At 35.2% G+C, this 22,087-nt stretch overlaps 5 protein-coding genes across 5 annotated transcripts; 4 read left to right on the top strand and 1 right to left on the bottom strand.

The window, feature by feature from the left end:
• Positions 1 to 529: 529 nt before the first annotated feature.
• LOC122578122 (shikimate kinase, chloroplastic) lies at positions 530 to 6,022 on the top strand. Its single transcript, XM_043750010.1, has 11 exons — positions 530 to 659; positions 1,216 to 1,523; positions 3,012 to 3,064; positions 3,895 to 3,949; positions 4,045 to 4,117; positions 4,351 to 4,438; positions 4,569 to 4,651; positions 4,753 to 4,882; positions 4,962 to 5,040; positions 5,132 to 5,196; positions 5,698 to 6,022. Exons 2-11 carry the CDS (start codon positions 1,307 to 1,309, stop codon positions 5,731 to 5,733), a joined length of 879 nt encoding a protein of 292 aa, XP_043605945.1. The 5' UTR covers positions 530 to 659; positions 1,216 to 1,306; the 3' UTR covers positions 5,734 to 6,022.
• A 993-nt stretch (positions 6,023 to 7,015) lies between these two features.
• Positions 7,016 to 8,169, bottom strand: LOC122579620 (transcription termination factor MTEF1, chloroplastic). Its single transcript, XM_043751827.1, has one exon. The coding sequence runs from the start codon at positions 8,122 to 8,124 to the stop codon at positions 7,201 to 7,203; it is 924 nt and encodes a 307-aa protein (XP_043607762.1). The 5' UTR covers positions 8,125 to 8,169; the 3' UTR covers positions 7,016 to 7,200.
• A 1,005-nt stretch (positions 8,170 to 9,174) lies between these two features.
• On the top strand, positions 9,175 to 13,695 carry LOC122611319 (ATP synthase subunit beta, mitochondrial). The gene is made up of 9 exons (XM_043784328.1): positions 9,175 to 9,763; positions 10,227 to 10,302; positions 10,400 to 10,488; positions 11,481 to 11,598; positions 11,685 to 11,788; positions 11,888 to 12,046; positions 12,119 to 12,343; positions 12,474 to 12,785; positions 13,329 to 13,695. The coding sequence occupies exons 1-9, from the start codon at positions 9,293 to 9,295 to the stop codon at positions 13,440 to 13,442; spliced, it is 1,668 nt and encodes a 555-aa protein (XP_043640263.1). The 5' UTR covers positions 9,175 to 9,292; the 3' UTR covers positions 13,443 to 13,695.
• Positions 13,696 to 15,782: 2,087 nt separating this feature from the next.
• Positions 15,783 to 18,072, top strand: LOC122579614 (probable histone chaperone ASF1A). The gene is made up of 3 exons (XM_043751817.1): positions 15,783 to 16,188; positions 17,218 to 17,333; positions 17,444 to 18,072. Exons 1-3 carry the CDS (start codon positions 16,080 to 16,082, stop codon positions 17,822 to 17,824), a joined length of 606 nt encoding a protein of 201 aa, XP_043607752.1. The 5' UTR covers positions 15,783 to 16,079; the 3' UTR covers positions 17,825 to 18,072.
• A 1,025-nt stretch (positions 18,073 to 19,097) lies between these two features.
• LOC122578397 lies at positions 19,098 to 21,654 on the top strand. The gene is made up of 4 exons (XM_043750352.1): positions 19,098 to 19,235; positions 19,501 to 19,609; positions 19,840 to 20,049; positions 20,789 to 21,654. Exons 1-4 carry the CDS (start codon positions 19,149 to 19,151, stop codon positions 21,487 to 21,489), a joined length of 1,107 nt encoding a protein of 368 aa, XP_043606287.1. The 5' UTR covers positions 19,098 to 19,148; the 3' UTR covers positions 21,490 to 21,654.
• Positions 21,655 to 22,087: the final 433 nt, after the last annotated feature.

Below are 22,087 nucleotides of genomic sequence, written 5' to 3'. Positions count from 1 at the left end.
AATAAAGTAAGATTGTGATGACATAATATTTTTTTAAAAAAATCTTATTTAGTATCATTAGACTTTTTCTTATTAATTATGTATTATTTATCTAATTAATTTATGACATCATCTTTTGAATTTAAATTTTTATTCTCTTCATTTGAAAGTTTTTAAATCTTTCAAGCCTAATGTAATATAAGTCTAATGTATAATAAAATTGCTTACTTGCCTCAAGTATACACATTTTTACTTACAATTTTTTTTTTATGTTTCATTATGATAATAAACATGTATTTACAAAACTTGTTTAGAAATATCCGGGTTAAACCCGGGATAATTAGCTAGTACCCATTAAAAACAAATTTAGTTTAAGAGAAATGGTATATCCTTTTAGTTAATTTAAAGATGATTAGATTAATAACGAAAATTGTCATATTTTTTTTATCCGAAACGATTTTTTAGGATAACTTTTTTAGTTGTTAAATAATTATCTAAAAAAATGTATAAATGGTTAACTAAATGCCATGGTGGGGGGAGGTTGGTGGTAATCAGGGGGTTGGTGGGAAAGAGAGCTTCAAACCAAATTCCACCACTTTAAAATCCATCATCTAAATCTAAATCCAATAAAAAATATTTCAAAGTCAAATTTCAAGCTGCGTAATTTTGTCACCAAAAAGGTATTCTTTTTTTCTTTCATTTTTATGTGTTCGTAATTTCTTATTGTCTCTAGACTCTAAAATTCTTACAATTTTTTTGTTATTTGCCTGCCGAAGTCATTTTTGATTTACTTTCATTTAGAATGTCATGTATGTATTGATAATAATAAAAAGCATTCTATCTGTATCCCAGAAAAAATGGCCTGAATGATTTATTTATTTATTTATTTTTGCTGGTAAATTCGGCATTTGTTTATATCTAAATGGTTGTAGAAGATATCTAAACTGAAAGTATTGGCTATGCTTGTATTAGTATACATACAGAATGACTGAAATTTAGAAAGTAGAAAAAAAAATGGAGAGGGATTCCAGTTCAGGCTATCCGAGAAAAGTTGGGCCTGATCGGTATTCCTGTGGTCTTTTTCGCTGGCTATCCCAAGATAGTAACCCAGTGAGGTTTAAACCGGGACAGACCTTATGAATATGCCACCTTGGAGATGGTTACAGAATGGCTGAAATTATTGTGTTTTATCTATGTCAGTTAATGGCTGGTGTATCTAATCTTTTGATTTTGCAGGCAAGTTCATAGAAAGGGCCGAAATTGTTAGCGAAAAGAATACAGGTCTCTTTGTTGTCAACAAAATCTTGACTTGTTGGATTTAAAAGGAATGGAGGCCAAAGTTATCCAGAGTTTACACTTGAAAACATGGGTGGGTTCCGATTACACGGTTCCTACACTAACCAGTTCAATGAGGTTATGTACAAGGTTTGAGAAAAAGAAAAAGGTTAATATGCTCCATACCAATCATTTGGAAACTATAAAAGCGACAATTGTGCGTAGACAAGCTCAGTTAAAGGTGTCATGTACTTCTCAGAACATTCCAGGTACTTCATCATGGTCCATCATTGAGTTGATGTTTGAGAGTATATAAAGAATTTCATAATCAAAAAAAGAATTGTCATATATTGCTATTGATGTTATTAGTTCTACGGCACATCAAAGTTTCCGTGTCTAAATAGTTATGTCTTCTTGGAGCTGTAGTAGGAGAACAGTAGCTCTAATCTTGTAGGTGATTGAATGGACAACGGACTGATGATAGGATTTTACAGTTTAAAAACTTTCCAACATTATTAGCACTAAATAAAAACTTGAAAATGATGCATTAAGTATATAATTGAGCATTTTGGTTCCTTTGTTCTTGTCTTTAGTACTCTATGCTCATGGGTCCATCACATATTATTCGAGGATCAACATTGAACTCTGAAAACCTAGTCAGTATAGATCAACCTACATTAAAACCTCACCCTGATACTAGTGTTATTGCTTCTTATCAACTTTTATACTCCATCGCATATTTATATCTGTGCGATATAAAGAGTCAAGATGAGGTTCTTATGCTGTAGGCTTCCACGTCCCCAAATTGAGGCCTACGAGCTAACTGCCCCTTTTTATTTTGCGTAACCATGGTATCCCAACTTTGGCTGGTTAAATTCACTGGGCTACAACTACAACCATAAGGGGCTCCCCAGTACCAGGACTCATCCTCAGAAGAACTAGTCTCAGTCAGCGCCACATCAACAAAAAAACACTCTAAGAACTAATCCCCCCAAAACATACCCAATGCAAAGGACTAGTCTTGGACCCACCTTTTATACCATTAATCCCTTAAACACCACACACACCCTTAATATTCAACTAATCCCTGGAAGGACTAATCCCCCAAAAACGAGTCAAAGGACGAGTCATACCCAATGGTAGAGACTCGTCCCTAGTAAGAAAAAAGCAATAGACGAGTGGGGGAAAGAGTAGCATTGGCTACCTTCTAAGTGCATTACTTCTATTGTTTGTAGATTCTTAGCCACTTCGTCTAAGTTGCTCATTTGTGAAGTTGTCTATTACATATCCATTACTCCTTTATAATGATTATTCACCCCCTATTTTAGGAAAGGGTTAGAAAATAGTTAGATGGGAAATTACTAGATTGCTCTTAATAAACAACCCTTAAGGAAAGGGTTATTAGATATTACCAAAATTACCCTTAATAAATTAATTTACACTTTAAACCCATATCTTCTAAAATATCACTATCACCATTGTATCAACTTACACGGATAGACCACTTGACACCAATCGTCGATGTCATCGATCACCACCCGTCACCGACACCACTAAACCACCGCCGCCGCATTGCTCGGGTATATGACCTTGTATATGCATTAGTGGATGCAGTTAGACCGAATTCCTTGTCACTGAGAGAGGCATTGAAACTTGTATCCCACCAGCCACCAGATGATAACAATAAACCTATTACAAAATATGTAACTAATTTGTTGGCATTAACATTCTTTTCTTTATTTTATTTCTTCATGTAGCTTCAGTACTCGAATCTGGGATTATTATTAAGGAAGAAGATCTGTTGTTAAAGGTAGTTGATGTTCTACAATCTACATTGATCCTTTTATATTATGTAATTATAGTGTTCGGTGGCGGAGGTATATATGTAGCAGGGTGGGTCATTTACCATCCAGATAATTATAGTAAATCATATATATCATATAGATATAGCCCACCAAAAATATTTTGATCTATTGAAAAGTAGCTTGCCATCCAAGGACCCAAAAAAATCAATTTTTATATAAGTTGACTTCCATAGTCTGTTTATATTACCTGGTGGTGGTGTGTTCATAGAGTTAAGGATTGGTTTTGTGAAGATCACTTACTAAATTGATAGTAAAGCAAATGTGGTTATTATATGGTTATTTTGAACTTTTGTCTCATCTCATTTCTTCAAACTTAAAAGAGTTCCTTCTTTGATTCTTTTTATCAATGTACTATGCTTCCATGTGTCTTATGGTGTTGTCTCCGTACTTATTGTTTTATGCCTCCAGTTTCATCGTGTAACTGTACTAAGTTATATCACTTGGATTATATAAAATGTTATATTCTATAGTAAACTCACAAAGTAATATGCTGTCTGGATATTTAAGTTGGCTCTTCTAATTGAGTAAAGTTGTGCTATAAACTTTATTTAGCTTTGGTTATGTAATGTCTAGATTAGGTGGTTAGGTGTGGCATGTCTCCTAATTTTCTTTGGTTGTTACACCGGGGCATGTGTATGTATTAGCCGATTTGGCACTTCAGCCAAGCCGCCTGAGCATTATTTGATATATACAGTATACCATGTTGAAACCCTTTTACTCAAAAAAAACTTTTAGGTTTTCTTTATTCATTTACTGAGTGATTTTCAATTTGCAGAAGAAATCGGAAGAGATTGAGCCGTGTCTGAGTGGAAGGTGTATTTATCTTGTTGGTCAGTTCTAAAGGCTCTGTCTTCATATTTGTCAAAGCTCAATGCTATCTGATTCTTACATATAGTATTGTGTCCCATTACCCTTTTATTTTCAGGAATGATGGGATCCGGGAAAACAACAATAGGCCAGATCTTGTCTGAAGTTCTTGGTTATTCTTTTTTTGACAGGTTTGTGACATGGTTTCTTATTTATATGTTGCTGTAAACTTGGCTTAAATCCGAGAATGCACAGTAGAGGTGGGAATTTTGCTCCGCTTACGTACAAAACACAAAAGGGTCGATTTTGATATGTTTTACCTCTGATGGATCAATGCTCTAATATGAATCCAATTTGCCAGCTTTAGTATGAATTCATGCTCTAATAACTCAGATAATAATATTCACTTGTTAGTTTTCTGCAGTGACAAATTAATCGAGCAGACGGCTGGGGGAATTGCAGTTGCTGATATATTTAAGTTACATGGTGAGACCTTTTTCAGAGATAATGAGGTTAGTTCTATGGTCCCATCTGCACTATGTTTCCATATATACCCTTGTGTTTTGGCCATTCATCAATTTCAGTTTGTGTATCTTTACGCATTGTTATACTATATTTTAATAGTTCCTATTATTTCTCTAGACTGAAGTATTGCATAAGCTGTCAGCGATGCATCGACTTGTAATTTCTACGGGCGGGGGTGCTGTTATCCGTCCTGTCAATTGGTATGACATTAGATGCATTTTGTTTGATTTTTCTGTCTGTTAGGGATCTCAATGATGCATAATATCTTCAGCAATGTAACATGAAAGTGTTTTACTGACAGGAAGCATATGAACAAGGGTATTAGTGTCTTTATAGATGTACCTTTGGATGCATTAGCACAAAGAATAACGGCTATAGGTACAGCTTCTCGCCCACTTTTGCATCACGGATCTGGCGATGCTTACACGCAAGTATGTATCTTCTGTTTGGCACTAAAGTTTGGAAACAAGTTTGAACCTCTGTATAATTGTCCTCGCATTGTATTTGTAGACCTTGAAGAGACTATCTAAGCTTTGGGAAGATAGGAGTGAAGCTTACACCAATGCCCATGTGAGGGTCTCATTAGAGGGTATGTACGAAATCCTTTTTGTTCAAAATAACTATTTGTATAAACCTTTTCACTGTGCAAGTTGTCACTTAATGGACATAATGCCGTGCAGGTATTGCGGCCAAGTTAGGAGTCAAAGATGTATGCTGCGTTAATCCAACTCAAATTGCAATTGAGGTCTCTCTCTCTCTCTCTCTCACACACACACACACACACACACACAAACACACACATACACACACACAACTTACATATATAGTAAGATTGCAACCAGTATGGACTTACAAGGCAACAAGACTGTAGGATGGTAACACGAAGCATGCTATTCCGGTGTGCATCAACTTGTATCCCATTTTTTTTTATTTAAAGTAGCTTTAAGTTTTATATAGATTATTTAAAAAAGGCAAAATTTCTTTTTGGGCAAACATTCAGTTTAAACTCATAAAATGTCAGTTATCACTGTTACATCATGTTGATGCCATTGTTTGAGGTCCAAAGTATCTATTTATTACTCGTAATATATTATTAGATTTCTGATCTCTTATTATTGCTTTATTGGAGACCATTTTAGTCATTTAGCAATTTGCCTAACATATTTGCAGCACTATATGCTAGGCCTGGCCTAACATTGCAATGCTCATATTTTTCTCATGCTAAATTCATTATGTATATTTGCAGACACTCATCCAAATTGAGGAATACTTGAAAAAATAGGAGGATTATTTTTGGATTGACTTACATCTGTTGTACAACGAGCCTGCTAAATAAGGTGGATAAGTGCGAATGCTCTTGATTGTACACAAATAAGTGGAGAAATAGAGAGTTTACTGCAAACACTTGGGCCTGCTATTGTTGAGTAGTTCTCTGCATTCGAAGCTTACAGTGTTCATTAGTTTATAAGTTAAAAATGTAGAGTGTATCATAGCATTTGTGGGATAACTTATTTTCGTTATACCCCTGTATTTGTTTTAATCTACAACAATAAAGAAAGGTTTTCACATTCTTTCCATTTTGTTCATCCAATGTTACTTTGAAACAAAAATTAGCTCTAATAAAAGATGTTTTGTTTATACAAACCTTTATATACGTTGACTACTTTAGTAAGTAAAAGCTTCTGTATGAGCTTACAGGTTTCAGGAGCAATGTCCATTTGTATCACTTCATGTCAGAGTCACCAATGCCATTTTAAATCCAGTTCACTGTTGTTTGTAATGTGTATAATAGCAAGATATTGCAAGTAAACACTCATACGAGTATTCAATCAGGAGTATAGCGTTTGTATACGAATGCTTAAGTTAAAAACAAGCCTAACTTCTTACCAGATGTCTCTTTGAATACATCAAATTCATTTTAATTGCTGTAAATATCACCTTATCAAGTTAGTAGTGCTACCTATTTTACAATCCAAAATAGCTACATTTATGCAACCTCTTGGTTCAACAAATTACCATGCTTCAATAACATGCAAAAGGACTCATATTTCTTGCACATATATCTTAACTCTGAAGTCTGAAGCATACGCACATAGATCCAATATGTATCAAGGGAAATGCTGGATCAAAGGGGCATGGCTCTTTCAATTTTCCTGACAATATCGAAATGAACACATACCAAAAACAGAAGAAGACCAACTCACACGACACACAGGCACAAGTATTTCTTAAAATGTATAAACTTAATCAAGTAATTTGTTTAACCTTGTATTTCCATAAATTACTATATGTTGGCACAGGTCATCTGACCAAGATCAAAGGATATCTGCATCATTCTTAAGCAGGTAGACATCGGCAAACCTTTAATCAGCAGCTATCAGAGTCTCAAGTCACAGTGATGGTCATTTTTCGAAATGCAGGCATAAAATGAGACATCTTCCGTGATACTTCAGAAGCTTGTTATTTGTATCACTTGTACTCCACAATAACTATATGACCAATACGTAACTACATTGCCATATGCTACACGCTTAAAGATTACAGCTTTACTTCTACTATGGCAATCAAGTTGTAACCATATCACTATATTGAAGTCAAAAAAGCGAAAAGCTGTATTAACAAAGCTTTATCAATTTACTACGATATGCTACAAGAAGATGAACAACAAACCTCATTTCTATAAAATTGTCACTTTAGCTATCAAGTAGTAACATATATGACAATAGACTAGACATAAAGCTAAGCATACTTATAACCTATATCTCTTATCACCTAACCGAAGCCTGGCATCAATCAACCGAGCAGTAAACTCTCCATCACTTACCTTCAACATATCCCACAACGGTACTGAAAGTCCTTGATCAACCAACAACCGATGCCTACGCATAATCTTACCTTCCAAACTATACGAAAAGTACTGAGGAAACCTTTTCAAATCACCTAAATCCCCTTTCATTTCCTTCAAAAAGTACTCAACTTTAGGCTTAAAATTATTCTCTATACTAAATGTCAACAACCCTGGTGATCTCAACACCATATTAACTACGTCTTCATACTCGAGCCCTAACCCGATTAAGTAATCCATTTTAGGCCTCAATGTACCATCTACACTTGAAACAAGCAACATTGTAGTTTGGGAAGTGATTTTATTAGGACCAACAAAACCTAAGTTTCTTAAAAACAACAATGTGGGTTTCAACTGATCTTCAACACTACATATCAAAAGCCTAGGACACCTAATTATTGACTTCCTTATATCGAAGAACTCGAGACCAATATCATCCAATAAAAAACCAAAAACAGGGTAAAGATCATTATGTGGGTCACAGGTTAAAAGCTGTGGATACATATCCAAAATACGACCAAATTCGGAACGTAGAATTCCCATTGAGGATAAACAATTTTCAACTGATTTTAAAGATTGAAGTGAGGTTGACCTAAAGTTGGGATTTTTTTGAAGGGCTTTTGTGGGGTTTACTTTTAAGGCTTTAAGATACAGAATCTTTTGCCGGAAAAGAAGGCCGGAGTCTGTGGTGGTGGTGGCCAACGGTGGTGATGTTGTGGTTGCAAAGATTGCATATTTAGGGTTTAATGAAGGTTTTTTGAGGGTTTTGTGATGGGGTTTTGAAGGGTGTTGAAATATTGAAGGGACATGAATGAATCTTATTATCATTTAATTTTGGTGTGTGGTTTACTGTTTTTTTTATCAGGTGGTGTTAGAAGGATGAAGGCATGTAGCTGTATATCATCCTGTCTTTGAAGTTATTAAAACTTCAAGGGTATTTGTTGTAATTTAAAATTCTCAATAGACGGGAAAAAAAAAATTGACTTTTAGTTTACCGAACATTTCGATCCTATTTTAGTATTTTATAAAATAAAAAAGAAAATGTTAAACGCAGCATTTAAGACTGTATTTAACGTGCATAAAATTTGTACCTTCTATATCAAAAGTCACCCTTTAAATTTTATAGTAAGTATAAAACTACTTAATGCACCATAACCACAGCTCTAAGGGTTGAATTTATAGACTAAATACTACCCTATATTTATCCTACTCTAAGATAAAAAAAAATCTACCATTTATCATCTCAACGAGTTTCCATGTACGTTTGTTCGCTAGTGTTATGAAATAGATAAATCGACGAAGAGCAAGTTTCACCCAGTCTTTTATCTTAATTGTTTTGTATCATTTTTATGAGGCTAAACCATACTTTTGAATCCAAGCTCATTTCATAAGTTGAGCAACAATATTTGGAAGAAGAGTTAGGTTGGTATCTAAAAAAAATTACAATCAAGATATCTTATCAATGTTTTTCGATTCATATGATTCAAGTAAAGTAGTAAGTGAACTATTAAGGATGTTATGAGTTTAAGAAGGTTTTTCCGATTTATGGTGGGTTTACTCTGTAATATATTCCGTTATTATTATTTGTAAATTCGAATGGTTTATCCGTAATTTAAATTAATCTAGATAACAACAATCATTTTTTGGTTGTTTAAAATATTTTTGCTAGATATATATGGATGGACGATTAGAAAGTTTTTTAACCTATAAAGTATTGGGTGAGAGCTATATAATGTGAATCCACTTAAGATAGAATAGTTTAAATATTTCAATATGATAGTTTATCAATACTTGTAAAAAAATAAAATAAATTATACTCGTAGTTACGTTAAAATCCAACAAAAGAAAATAATATCCAGAATTCCTTTTTTGTCTTTTTAAAAGCACAAGCACATCTGTCCCGAAAACACACAAGCACTGGTAGTCCTCATTTGGTCAAACCCTAGTAAAAAGACCGGCCGGCCATTTCCTCCGTCATTCATTTCTGAACCCAAAAATGGCTTCCCGGAGGCTAGCAACCTCCCTCTTACGATCCACCGTCCGATCGCCCTCCCGATCCTCACACACCCTCCCTTCCCGCCGTACACCTCCCCGCACCCGATCCCACTCTCCATCACCAGCGACCTACTTTCTCAACCGTACTCTCAACAACCACTTTTCGACCTCATCCGCATCCGTCTCACCGCCACCTGTCTCCAAATCTCACGACGGAAAGATCACCGATGAGTTCACCGGCGCCGGATCCATCGGACAAGTATGCCAGGTCATCGGTGCTGTCGTTGATGTCAGATTTAGTGAAGGGTTGCCTCCGATATTGACGGCTCTTGAAGTGTTGGATAATAGTATAAGGCTTGTTTTAGAAGTGGCACAACATTTGGGAGAGAATATGGTGAGGACAATTGCTATGGATGGTACGGAAGGCCTTGTTAGAGGTCAAAAAGTCCTCAATACTGGCTCTCCCATCACTGTAAGCCCCTCCCCCTCATTTTATATATCTATATATAGTGGTGAGTTATTGTACAAGTGTTAAAGTTTGTGAGAAGGTTTCAAGATGGATCATTTTTGTGTATCATAAAAGTCGTATTACGAAATGTGCTTATATTTCGCGTCATATATTACAAAACTGTGATGCGAATTGCTTAAAAGGCACTGACTTTTTTCTAGTTTTAAAAAACAACGATAAAAAGCTGGAAAATTGCTTGAATCATTCTTTTCAAGCGGAATTTTGCCTTTCCACCCTTCTTACGAATCAAGCCCAGGTTTTATTTAATCCTCTTTCTTATACATACACATGTATGTACCCAACATATTACCTGCATCAGTTAAGTGGGCTGTCCAACATGTTACATTTTGTAAGGGTGATATCTGTGATTCAAGAAATTAGCTAGTTTGTGGTTTTTATGTATCTATGCCTCTATGGTTATGTATAGGTACCTGTAGGAAGAGCTACGCTAGGAAGAATTATTAATGTTATTGGAGAGCCTATTGATCATAGAGGCGATATTAGTAAGTGATTTATATGTTGTTGATTTTATATCTTTTTTTATATGTTACAGTGTAATGTAAAGAGTTTCTTATGGTTTTGTGGTTTATGTTGTGACAGAAACTGATCATTATTTGCCTATTCATAGAGAAGCGCCAGCTTTTGTTGAGCAGGCAACTGAACAACAGATTCTTGTTACTGGAATCAAGGTGATCTATGATATTTATTTTATTTTTTGAATGGATTGCTGCTCAATTTTGCTTGAAGTAGGTGTTGATACTTGATCCTCTATTGATGATATCTTGAGTTTCGCTTCTATGGTGTTCTATCTTATCTTACTTTCAGTTGGAGTAGGTTTAATGATTAGAGTTTCATAGTTCAAGTTAATAGCTTTGGTACATCTGTCTTGCCTTGGAGAAGATTATGCATGGTCATTTTGCTGTGCTAATTATTTGCGATTTAAACGAGTTTGTGATTGTAATAAACAGGAATTAAGAATATTTACAGAAAGTTGTTAGACTTCTTGGTGGTTACACTAAGTTTCTGATACGAACCCATCCCATAATAGACTCGCATCATGCCATAAGCTAAGTGTAGAACTCACTCCCAAAAGCTAGCTCAAAGGAGGAAGAGACACCTTGACTTATAAACAACCAACCAATCCCATACTTGGCCGATGTGGGATCATATCAATACCCCACCCTTTGAAAAGCCAACGTTCTCGTCGGTAATGGCTATGTTGGTCACGGTTGGCACCCTTCTTCCTTGGGTCCAAGCCACCACTCCATAGGTCACCACTCCGAGTGTTGGAACCTCGAAAGGTAGGGCTGACTCTGATACCAATTGATACGAACCCATCTTATAATTCGCATCATGCCATAAGCTAAGTGTAGAATTCACTCCCAAAAGCTAGCTCAAAGGAGGAGGGGACACCTTGACTTATAAACCACCAACCAATCCCATACTTGGCCAATGTGGGATCATATCAGTTTCCCTTTGTTGTTTTCCTTATCTTTTTTGGGGAGAATGACTGAATATAATAGGTGATGTGCTGAAAATGCAGAGTTTGTCAAATGTATGTTCATTTAAATGCTAATTCAGTGGGCAATTTTCCTGATTCCTCTGTTTGTATGTGCCAGGTTATGGCAAACACATCAAGCATTTTTAGTTGGTAATTTAATACTTCTTTATGTTCGTATAGGTTGTTGATCTCCTTGCACCTTATCAAAGAGGAGGAAAAATTGGTCTTTTTGGTGGTGCCGGTGTAGGAAAAACTGTGCTTATCATGGAACTTATTAACAATGTTGCCAAAGCCCATGGTTAGTAAATATTATATATTTCAGCTCCTTGATTTACTTTATAACCCTAATAGGCTAATAGCATGTCATTTATTTCAACTGTACAGGTGGTTTCTCTGTCTTTGCCGGTGTTGGAGAACGTACCCGTGAGGGTAATGATTTATACAGAGAAATGATGGAAAGTGGTGTTATTAAGCTAGGTGATAAGCAGGTCTGTATATACAGTACTCGTTATTTTCTGTTAGCATTATGTCATTATGTGTCATCTTATGTGACTGTTTCAAATACTTGGTTGTTTGCTATGTTTCAGAGTGAGAGCAAGTGTGCTCTAGTCTATGGACAAATGAATGAACCCCCAGGTGCTCGTGCCCGTGTTGGACTCACTGGATTGACTGTCGCTGAACACTTTAGAGATGCTGAAGGACAAGATGTGCTCCTTTTTATTGACAACATTTTCCGTTTTACCCAGGTAACTTGTCAAGTTTCATTTTCTGTTTATGATTTAAGAGCTGTCAACTAATCTCATCCTTTCATCTTGCAGGCCAACTCTGAGGTCTCTGCTTTGCTTGGTCGTATCCCATCTGCTGTCGGTTATCAACCAACATTGGCTACAGATCTTGGAGGCCTTCAGGAGCGTATCACTACCACCAAGAAAGGTTCCATTACATCTGTACAAGCTATTTATGTGCCTGCTGATGATTTGACTGATCCAGCTCCTGCCACAACCTTTGCTCATTTGGATGCTACAACTGTGTTATCCCGACAGGTATCGATATCCGCCTTTCACTGGTATTTTGATGGGTCAGAACAGACCTGCCGGGCCTGATTGGATCCAAAACATTTTTGCCAGCCTTTGAAAACTGTCGGCTGATAATTGTAATTCTATGATTGGTCAGATCTCTGAGCTCGGCATTTATCCTGCTGTGGATCCTCTTGACTCCACGTCTCGCATGCTCTCTCCCCACATTTTGGGAGAAGACCACTACAACACAGCTCGTGGAGTACAGAAAGTTCTCCAGAACTACAAAAATCTCCAAGATATCATTGCTATTCTTGGAATGGATGAGCTTAGTGAAGATGACAAGTTGACTGTTGCCCGTGCTCGCAAAATTCAAAGATTTTTGAGTCAACCTTTCCATGTTGCAGAGGTTTTCACTGGTGCCCCAGGGAAATATGTGGAGTTGAAAGAAAGCATTGGTAGCTTCCAGGTTAGTTTATTAGGTTCAACTTCCACATAACTTGTACCCTTTTAATTCTTATACACTACCATTTTTATTATTTTTATGTCCAAAGGGTGCGTGAGGCATATTGTGTAACAAGTCAAATCTTAACATTTTAGTGTGTGGGTCAAAAGGGGTTGGGTTGACGACTTGACCCAGTTGTTTTTCTTTTTGGCCTATGGGGCACTCTATTGATAATCAATGTGCAAATCTATGTTGTTGAAATTTATCATTTTTTTAAAACGTAAAATGAAAAAAGAGGTTGTAAGGATTTGAATACACCTGGGGAGGATTTTGACCTGTTCAACTTGTTTTCGTTTTAGATGTCATTTACAGTACCCATTTTGACTTGTTAACGAATACTGTGCAATTTAACGGGAGCCTGCTCTTTTAGTTAAACGGGTCTAGATTTCCCCTTCTCTACTCAAAGCAACTCCATTTGTCCTCCAAACTACTGCTATCTTTTCCCTTTTTCACCTTATTGCCACTTTTGCATTGCTAATTCTTCATCTGTCCATCTTGATCGAGCAGGGAGTGTTGGATGGAAAGTATGATGATTTATCTGAACAGTCATTTTATATGGTTGGAGGAATCGATGAAGTTATTGCTAAGGCTGAGAAGATTGCCAAGGAATCAGCTGCCTAGACAATCCAATCACATTCTTTGCCTTCTCGAATGTCGGTGCTTTTAACTTTATTTTTGGATATTTACGGGAGTTGTCATGTATCATGTTTCTATAGAGATGTGGAGACAAGGTTGAAGTTGAACTACCAACAAATCAAACCCTTTCTCCCCCTTGTGCTTTTATCTTCAGAAGAATAATAAAGGGATAAATGTTTCACTTGGAATGTAATTCTGTATATTTTGTTGCTAATGTTATTCCTCAAGATTTTTGGAATTCCCATATCTTTTTCCTGTGTCTATCTTACATATCGGCTTCAATATTCAATGATGGCTCATTCAGATTAGTTTCGAAGTTCAATGTTTTAGCCATATTCCTGCAACAACGCACTAGTAAATATGTATTAAAATTATATAATCACACAAGAGAAAAAAAAAAAAAAGGGGTGAAATAGTTTTATTTGGTAAAGGAAACGATCATCTTTTTTGTTTGTTTGTGGTAAGGCTAGAAAATGTGTTCTGATTTTCAGAGGTGAAAATGAATGTTACACCAATGGGGTATATTTGAGGACTTACATTCTCTAAAGTTACTCTAATTAAAGTTATTTCAACTTCTTGAATTAAATTTAATGGTCAAGATTAAAACATCAGCTTTTAATCTTAACCATTAGATTTAATCCAATAGTTGAAGTTACTCCAACTTCAACTATTGCGGTATAATTCTTAACCATTAGATTAAATCTAATAGTTGAAGTTACTCCAACTTCAATTTTTAATCTTAACCATTAGATTTAATCTTAACCATGGGGTAGATTATTAGTGTGAAGGTGAAAGCTTTGTATAAAGCGTTATTACGGAGGTATGACTCTATATGCGGTATCCCATCAATACTCAAACTTGAATGAATACATCTAAGTGTAAGAACGTGCGGTCTTAAAAATCATGAAAATATGATATCACTTCCCATTTCACCACATATCCATATGAGACTCGTATTTTCTCATTTTTTTTCTTGTACCACCACTAAGGGAGTGTTTAATAAACAAATCAATTAGAAACCAATTATATTAGCAAATTTTACAAGTGGCGGCCGAAGAAGAAATCGAATAAAAAGAAGAGAGTTGGAGGAGCGACTATGTCTGGGAGAAACATATGAATATTGGAGGGTAGATATAAAGGGCTTTTATGGGTATTGGGGTGAAATTTATGTCGGGAATATGATTTTAGATAAGTGCTTTTTGGTACAGTGGGAGGAGATGCTTATGGAAAATTGCGTTTTGTAACTCTTAAACTCAAACACTTTTCATGACTTTTAAATTAACAATCAAAAAATTAATTCATAACTCAACCCCATACACCTTTTAAAGGCAAATACTAATACAAGTCCTAATTTCACTTGAAACTATATACCGATACAAATGAATGAATGTGTAGTTTTTTTTAAGGAAGATTTACATACATATTTATTTTTTAGAGATACTTATATATTTATATAAAGTATAAGTTTTTAATGTATAAATATAATGTTTTTAAAGCATGACTTGGACAATGTTTGTTTGTTATTCGGTACGAACCAGTACCGAACCATACCGATACCGACAAATCTCGAAACCGAATGTACCTAAAACCAAGAACCAAATACCGTACCGAATTTCAAAACCGATACCGAACGGGAATTTAGGTATTTTCCCGACAAGTACCGATTTAATATTTTGCAATTTGATTTTATGATTTAGTTGATCTAAAAGTGGCATGAGTCATTCATATATGACTTCAAGAACAAACACGTAATACATATTATACTTGATATACATCTGAAGCATTGATCAAATTCAAACTTAATATAAGAAAAGGTGCTGTCATTTTTTTGTCTTTTGAGGTTACATATAAAAAAGGTATTAAGCTATAGGTTGTTGGCTAGGATTTGGATGAATCATTTCAGATATATAATTATACGAGAATATAGTTATATATGAATAGCTGTTTTTGTTTTTGAATCATGATATTGGCTCTGTAGTATCTCTAATATCAAAATAGAGTATCAAAAAGTTAAATAGAAGCATCGTATACATGTTATTCGGTATCCAAATCGGTTTCCCGGTACCGAACCGATTGGTACCGAAACCGATTGGTACTCAAAATGAAAACCGATACCGATACCGATACCAATCCCGATCCTAAATCCCTTTCGGTACCGATTTTCGGTACCACAGTACCGATTCGGTTTCGGGTTTCCGGTTTTTTCGCTTAACCCTGGTTTGCAAGTAGCATGTTGATAGCGTAACTTGGTAGCGGTTGGGCCCTTTAAGAATTGTAACAAATCCAATCTTTTTATTTATAATCCCAAATTTATTTCATCACAAAAGGAGAAGCAAAGCCCCAAATTATATGAACTTGTGCGTAGCGGGACAATAAATTTTCAGTCCCGCCAAAAATCCAAAATCCTTTTTTCTTTCTTCTTTGTTATAAATAAATCCCTGTCGCACGAATTCCTTTCTTCCCTCTTTCATTCAATTTATTCACACAAAAATAAATCCTAATCATAATTTCTCTGTTTTTCGCCGCCGTCATATCATTATAAAAGTTAATTGATTAGGGCAAACAACAACAACAACAACAACAACAACAACAACAATAATAATAATAATAATAAGAAGAAGAATGAGTGCTGTAAATCTAACAAATGTTAGCGTCTTAAACAATCCAGCCCCTTTTCTTACTCCCTTTCAGTTTGAAGTCTCCTACGAGTGTTTGCTTTCTCTTAAAGACGGTTTGTTCTTCTCTTTTCCATATCTATCTATATCTATACAATTATACAGAAATTATATATATTTTTTAATTATTATTTTGTGTTAGATACGAATTAGATGTGTTTTTAAGTGGTACCTGTCAATTTATTGTATGTATGTATTTTCTGATCTTGATTAAGCTTGTTATGTAATTAGGGTTGTGATAAAAAAAAAAAAAATGGGACTGAGTTTGTCTTGACACTTTTGAGCTCGATTTGATTAGATAGTATTGGTAGTTATATACTAATAAAACCTATGTAGTTGAGTTCAAATACACGAAAAGCTTCGGTTTTGTTCGACTAAAACTGACTTGCTTTTCGAGTCAATTATGAGTAGCTTACAAACTGGTTTGACTTGATTATGCACCTGATATGACTACCATTTTGTCAAAACTAGATGTTACTTCTCACGGGTACGTTGTGTGATCCATACACTAACAATCAGTGGCGGAAGATAACAAGGACCAAAGGGGGTTATGGTTCTCCAAAATTTTGGATCATATTTAGCAATTATATATTATTTAAGAATAAATAAAAATTTTTATGTGTTTTTACCCCCTCGAAAACCAAACATAGATGTAGAAAAGAGAAAACCTAAAACTTCAAAAAATATTTGACTACTCCAGTATTGTCGTTCAAGTTCCGCCGCTGCTAACAATACTTGAAAATGTCATACCCTGCCAATAAAATTTCAATTTCCCCTAAGTTTAGAAGTTTTTTACAACAATTGATTCGTGAATGATGTTTTGAAAAGTCAGATATGTGATGACCTATACAGGTTGCTTGGCTAAGCTAATGATATCGTTCAACTTTGTATATGTAGTGTCTTTGTAAAGTTATGAATTTCTATACCGTGTTTGATATTCAATAAAGGTCAAGTTGTTGAAATACAACCATAATTAATTTGATGCAGAGGTTGTTTTCGACTTTGATCCCACAGTTTAGAAATTATGTGTATGACATTCGTCTCAGATATTTTCTTTTCTCATATGTTTCTTCTTTGCCTTGCAGATTTGGAATGGAAACTAACTTATGTGGGATCTGCCGAGGATGAGACCTATGATCAAGTTCTTGAAAGTGTGCTAGTTGGTCCCATTAATGTCGGCAACTATCGTTTTGTCTTTGAGGTGGTTTTTCTAATATAATTTTCCTAGTATATTGTCAATTTTGGTTTTATCGTTTTTACATTATTAGCATATTATGGGACTAATTCAAATTCACGTGTTGGGATTTATAGGCTGATCCTCCAGATACTTCAAAAATCCGTGAAGAGGACATAATTGGAGTTACAGTTCTACTGTTGACATGTTCATATATGGGACAAGAATTTGTTCGTGTAGGATATTATGTAAACAATGATTATGAAGATGAGCATTTGAGAGAGGAGCCTCCACAAAAAGTACTGATAGATAAAGTTCAAAGAAATATTTTGGCTGATAAACCTAGAGTCACAAAATTTCCTATAAATTTTCACCCTGAGAATAATATTGAACAATCAGAACAGCCCAATCATTCATCTGAAATTCCACCCGAGGAAGAACCTGAGCCTCTGAATGGTGAAGAAGTGATTCCTGCAGAGCAAACCAAAAGTGATCATGGAGAACAAGCACCCTCATGACCGGATCATGTGCCTGCATTGGTGTCTACTTAAACATCCAGTTATTGCTTCTGGTTCAAGATTGATGCTCAAGTTTTAATTGCATTTTCTTTTCAGGAACAAAATGTGTTATGGTTATTTATGATGAAATCATATAGCTTAACTTTTACATCTACAATATGATGGTATTTGTTGGCTTTTGCATGTCTTTGTTTGTCACATATGTACTAAAAGTTTACCTTGTATTATCAGCTAAATTTGTGCTTTAATATGATTTAGTGCAAGTACATTGCTTTGGTAGTTAGACTGCAACTTTTAAAGAATTTCACCATGTTCTTTTTTATTGTCTTAATGTTGTTATACTTGTGTATTTGACTATCTGGGGCACATATGTTGTACAGAAGTTCTTTCATTTGTTTTGTAAGATGGTTGTGGATTTGAATGTTCTTTAAGTTGTGTTTTTTCAATCCTCTGATTTGAAATTGTAACCAACAAGATGCATGTTCTTTTCCAAAACCAGACAATTGAGAAAGGAATAAGCTCAACTTCAGATACAATTATTTGTACCATCAAGATGTAAACACAAAAGCCCAACATGCACTATGGTTCATAACTTCATTAGAAGTCCATATCACACCATCTAATATCGAAAAATATCGGAATTAATAGCCACCAACGGGTGGTGAAACATCCTCTTTTCAATTTTTTTTATCTTACTTTACCTGAACCGTAAACAAAACATTCTAAGAAGGTCGTCGAAAAAGATTATGAAAGATCGGTTAGCTATGGTCTGAAAGTATTTTATGCATATATAATAAAGTTAAAACATACTGTAAAAGCTTGGAGTCCTTGACATTTAAAACATCTGATCCGTGGACTATGGTTATTCTGTTTAAAACTAATCTCAAACCTAATAAAGTTCTCTCCCTTTTTCTTTTATGTTGAAGGGTCAGCCAACTAAAGCACACACTCGTTAATACTTAAGATAGGGAACCACTGGGTTAAACCCCAGTGGCCAAGGGTGTTTTACTAAACTTGCTATGCGGGGCCCCGGGAGAATTTACTCTAAGGTCTCGAGTTCGAGCCTTAGTAGGTTCTCCTCGACGGTATTTTTCAATAAAGGAGGTAATATAGTGAGAAAGGTTATTTAATGTCCGCTTAGTACGGGACCCTTTCGTTGTGCGATTAAACGTCTGAGGTAAAATTTATTTGTAAAAAAAACTTAAGATAGGGTGGGTGGGGTTTGACTTTAATTGACTTTATCAAAAACAAAACCCTGTTAAAATCGCCCACCTCCAGAATCCAGACAGAAACAGAAACAAAAAGAAAAAGAAAAAAAAAAAGGATGAGCAAGAGGAGCAAAGAAGAAGAAAAACAAGTGCTGAATCAGTTATTGGTTCAACACTTCAACACCATCCACGAGACCTTTCAGGTTCCTTCTTCTTTTCTTTTCTTTTTTTTTTAACCTATATTTATTCAATAACTCCTATCATTATTATTATTATTATTATTATGCTGCTGCTGCTGCTATTATTATATTTGTTAGGTAATTTTTGCGTGTAACAAACAATACCCGGATATTTTGTATTGTCACTTTTTCCAAATTAATTAATTATTGACACCAGCTTTTTGGGTATGGAATGTCATTAACTTGGTGGTTGTACTCTTGACTTAGGTATTATATATGATGTTTGTAGGTTTTGGATCAATCACCACCACCACCGGCATCATCTTCGGTTACAAAAGTAAGCTGGAATGATGACGTTGTCAAAATCGGGGAACAGCTCTATAAGCAGGCCACCACAGGTGTCATCATTACTACTGTGTTTCCAATTCCGATTCTCTCCCTACAGATTAACACAATAAAATCTTTATATTGTATAAACGGTTGCTTTTTGTTGAATTTGCTTTTAAGACTGGTGGTTAATGTTTCAGTAATATAGATATCAGATATTTTAGAAAAAAAAAAAAAACATCTTGGCATTTGATTTGTTGGGCATATTATGTTTTAACTGTCAGTTTTTCGTGCTATGTAGTCGGAATGCTTTGGACTGGAGATGGGCCGAATGCCAAAGCACTTGAGGAGAGCATGGCGACTTATTCCAATTTGCTACAAGGATTCCTTTTGCTTTCTCATGGAAGTATGATTGGTGCAGGGCCTACCCTTTATTCCTGTATCCATGCGTCTATAAAGCAAGTTATCGATTGCAGCTTTATGTTGCTGAGAGAGTCGATTGCTTCCTATGGTAATCTCTAATTCTTTCTTGTGCAACATATGCTTGGTAGGTTACATTTAACGAGGGTATTTGGTTGTGTTATGGAAGTGACTTTTTCAATCTTAAATTATAAATTGGTTGTACGACGTGTGTTTGCTGTTTTTAGCTGTAATGTTTGTGAATATGGCAAATGCAGGTAGTTTAAAAAATTAAAATAAAATGACCAAAGTTACATTCTTCTGGACAGTAAGACTTTTTTTTTAACTGACATGGAATTAAAAGAGTCCAAGCTTTACTGTAAAAGAATGGTTTATAAGGTAATTTTACTTTCGCTTTGATAAATATGACGTTGATTATCTAACATCAGATAATCAGAAGCAGATGTTTATCCTTGAGTCTTCAAACTGAATTCTACAACTACTAATCCCGGTAATTATATAATCACTTTCAGTTAAAAATCTAAACGCACCCTGAGTACAATTAATGTTGAGTTACGCATATTGCTTCTAGGGATTACAATGTAAGCTGCCTGGTATGTAAAGGAGTTATCTGCCTGATTTTGTAATATGACTTTTGCTGACAACTTTAGTAGATCTCTTTGAGGCCCAATTCACAAACTTAACTTGTAGAGGCAGTGACATCAATATTTATCTTCCTCCTATCTCCACCTTTCATTATTTGTCCTATTGCCATCATAGCATCTATGTTTTACATCTATGCACATGCCTATAATTAATGTTTCTTCACAGTTTGAAATATTAATATGCAGGAAACAATAGTAAAGCACATAAACTCTCGATTCCTCAGATTGTTGGCACTGTTTGGGAGGCATGTTCAGCTCTTAAAAAGACCCCCGAGACAAACGTTACAGCCATTGGCCGAGCTATGACTCAAATTGCAGTTTCCATAAAAGACGTACTTCGTGAGATGAAGGAGCTTAAGCCTGCTTCCGAGGAGGTTTTAGCCCCTGATAATGAGGTTTCAGAGCCCGAAGATAGTGATAACTCATCAGAGGGAGATTTAGGCAGTGACTTGTCACCTGAAGAGATGAAAATTACTGGATTAGCCATTGAAGTTGTGTCTGAAACCCTTTCAACAATCAAAGAAGTTATTCGATCAATTACCAGTCTACTCAAGAACCCTGAAACAGATAACGAGAGTAAACAAACAGTGGATTCACTGGAGAAACTGTTGACGATATGCAAAAGCATGGGATTGCAGGTTGATGAGATTGGAGCCTGTCTTTATCCCCCTCAAGAAGTTTCCGCCATTAGAACTGCTTCTGAGAAGATGGTGAGTTTCGTTGGTGAAATGCAGGTAGAATTGGAAAAAGTTAACGGTTCCTTGGATGCTTTTGTTCATGCAAGTAACGCTTTAGTGAGCTCTCTAAAACAGTTGGAGTTAGGGTTAGGCTGCTCATCTGATGATGAACTTGCCAGTGAAATGGAGAATCTTGATGTGGGTAGTTAGCAGTCGTTTTTGTTGGAACATTAGTCGAGTCTTTTGAATACATAATATTGAGTCTAATACTCGTTGGTAACATGTGTGAACCAGAAGGTAAGTTTTGCAGGGACAATATGATGTTAATTCTGAAATTTTTTCTTATATATGTCTGGCGGTCTTGAAATTGTGATATGATGATGTTATTCACTTTAGTTGACTTCTGATAGTCAAACTACTTATATTTGACTTTGCAATTATCAAATAGATTATCAGCTTCAAGATTATTATGAATCAATACCTTTCAAGGTAATTACATTATACTGCTGAAATGTCTTAATATTTTCTATTTCAATCTTGCTAGTATCACAATTTTATTTCGTTGCTATACCCGATTAAAACCATTAAAATGTGTAAAAAGAGATCTTTGATTTCATATAATACTTTATGTAAAACATCAAGTATTTTATATGGACGGCAGGGACCTCAAATTGTCTTCAGTTTGGGTTTAATATTTGATCCCTTGTTGGTGCATTTCCGGGTGACAACATCATTATAAAAGTTTGTCTTGAGTCTATTGAATATGTACTTTTAATAAACGTTAAGTTTTCACATGTAATAAAGTCAA

The sequence above is a fragment of the Erigeron canadensis genome, chromosome 8 (genome assembly GCF_010389155.1).
Source record: "Erigeron canadensis isolate Cc75 chromosome 8, C_canadensis_v1, whole genome shotgun sequence".
Classification (NCBI taxonomy): domain Eukaryota; kingdom Viridiplantae; phylum Streptophyta; class Magnoliopsida; order Asterales; family Asteraceae; genus Erigeron; species Erigeron canadensis.
Note: the sequence above shows the minus strand (reverse complement) of the source record. Positions and strands in the feature narration are given on the sequence as shown.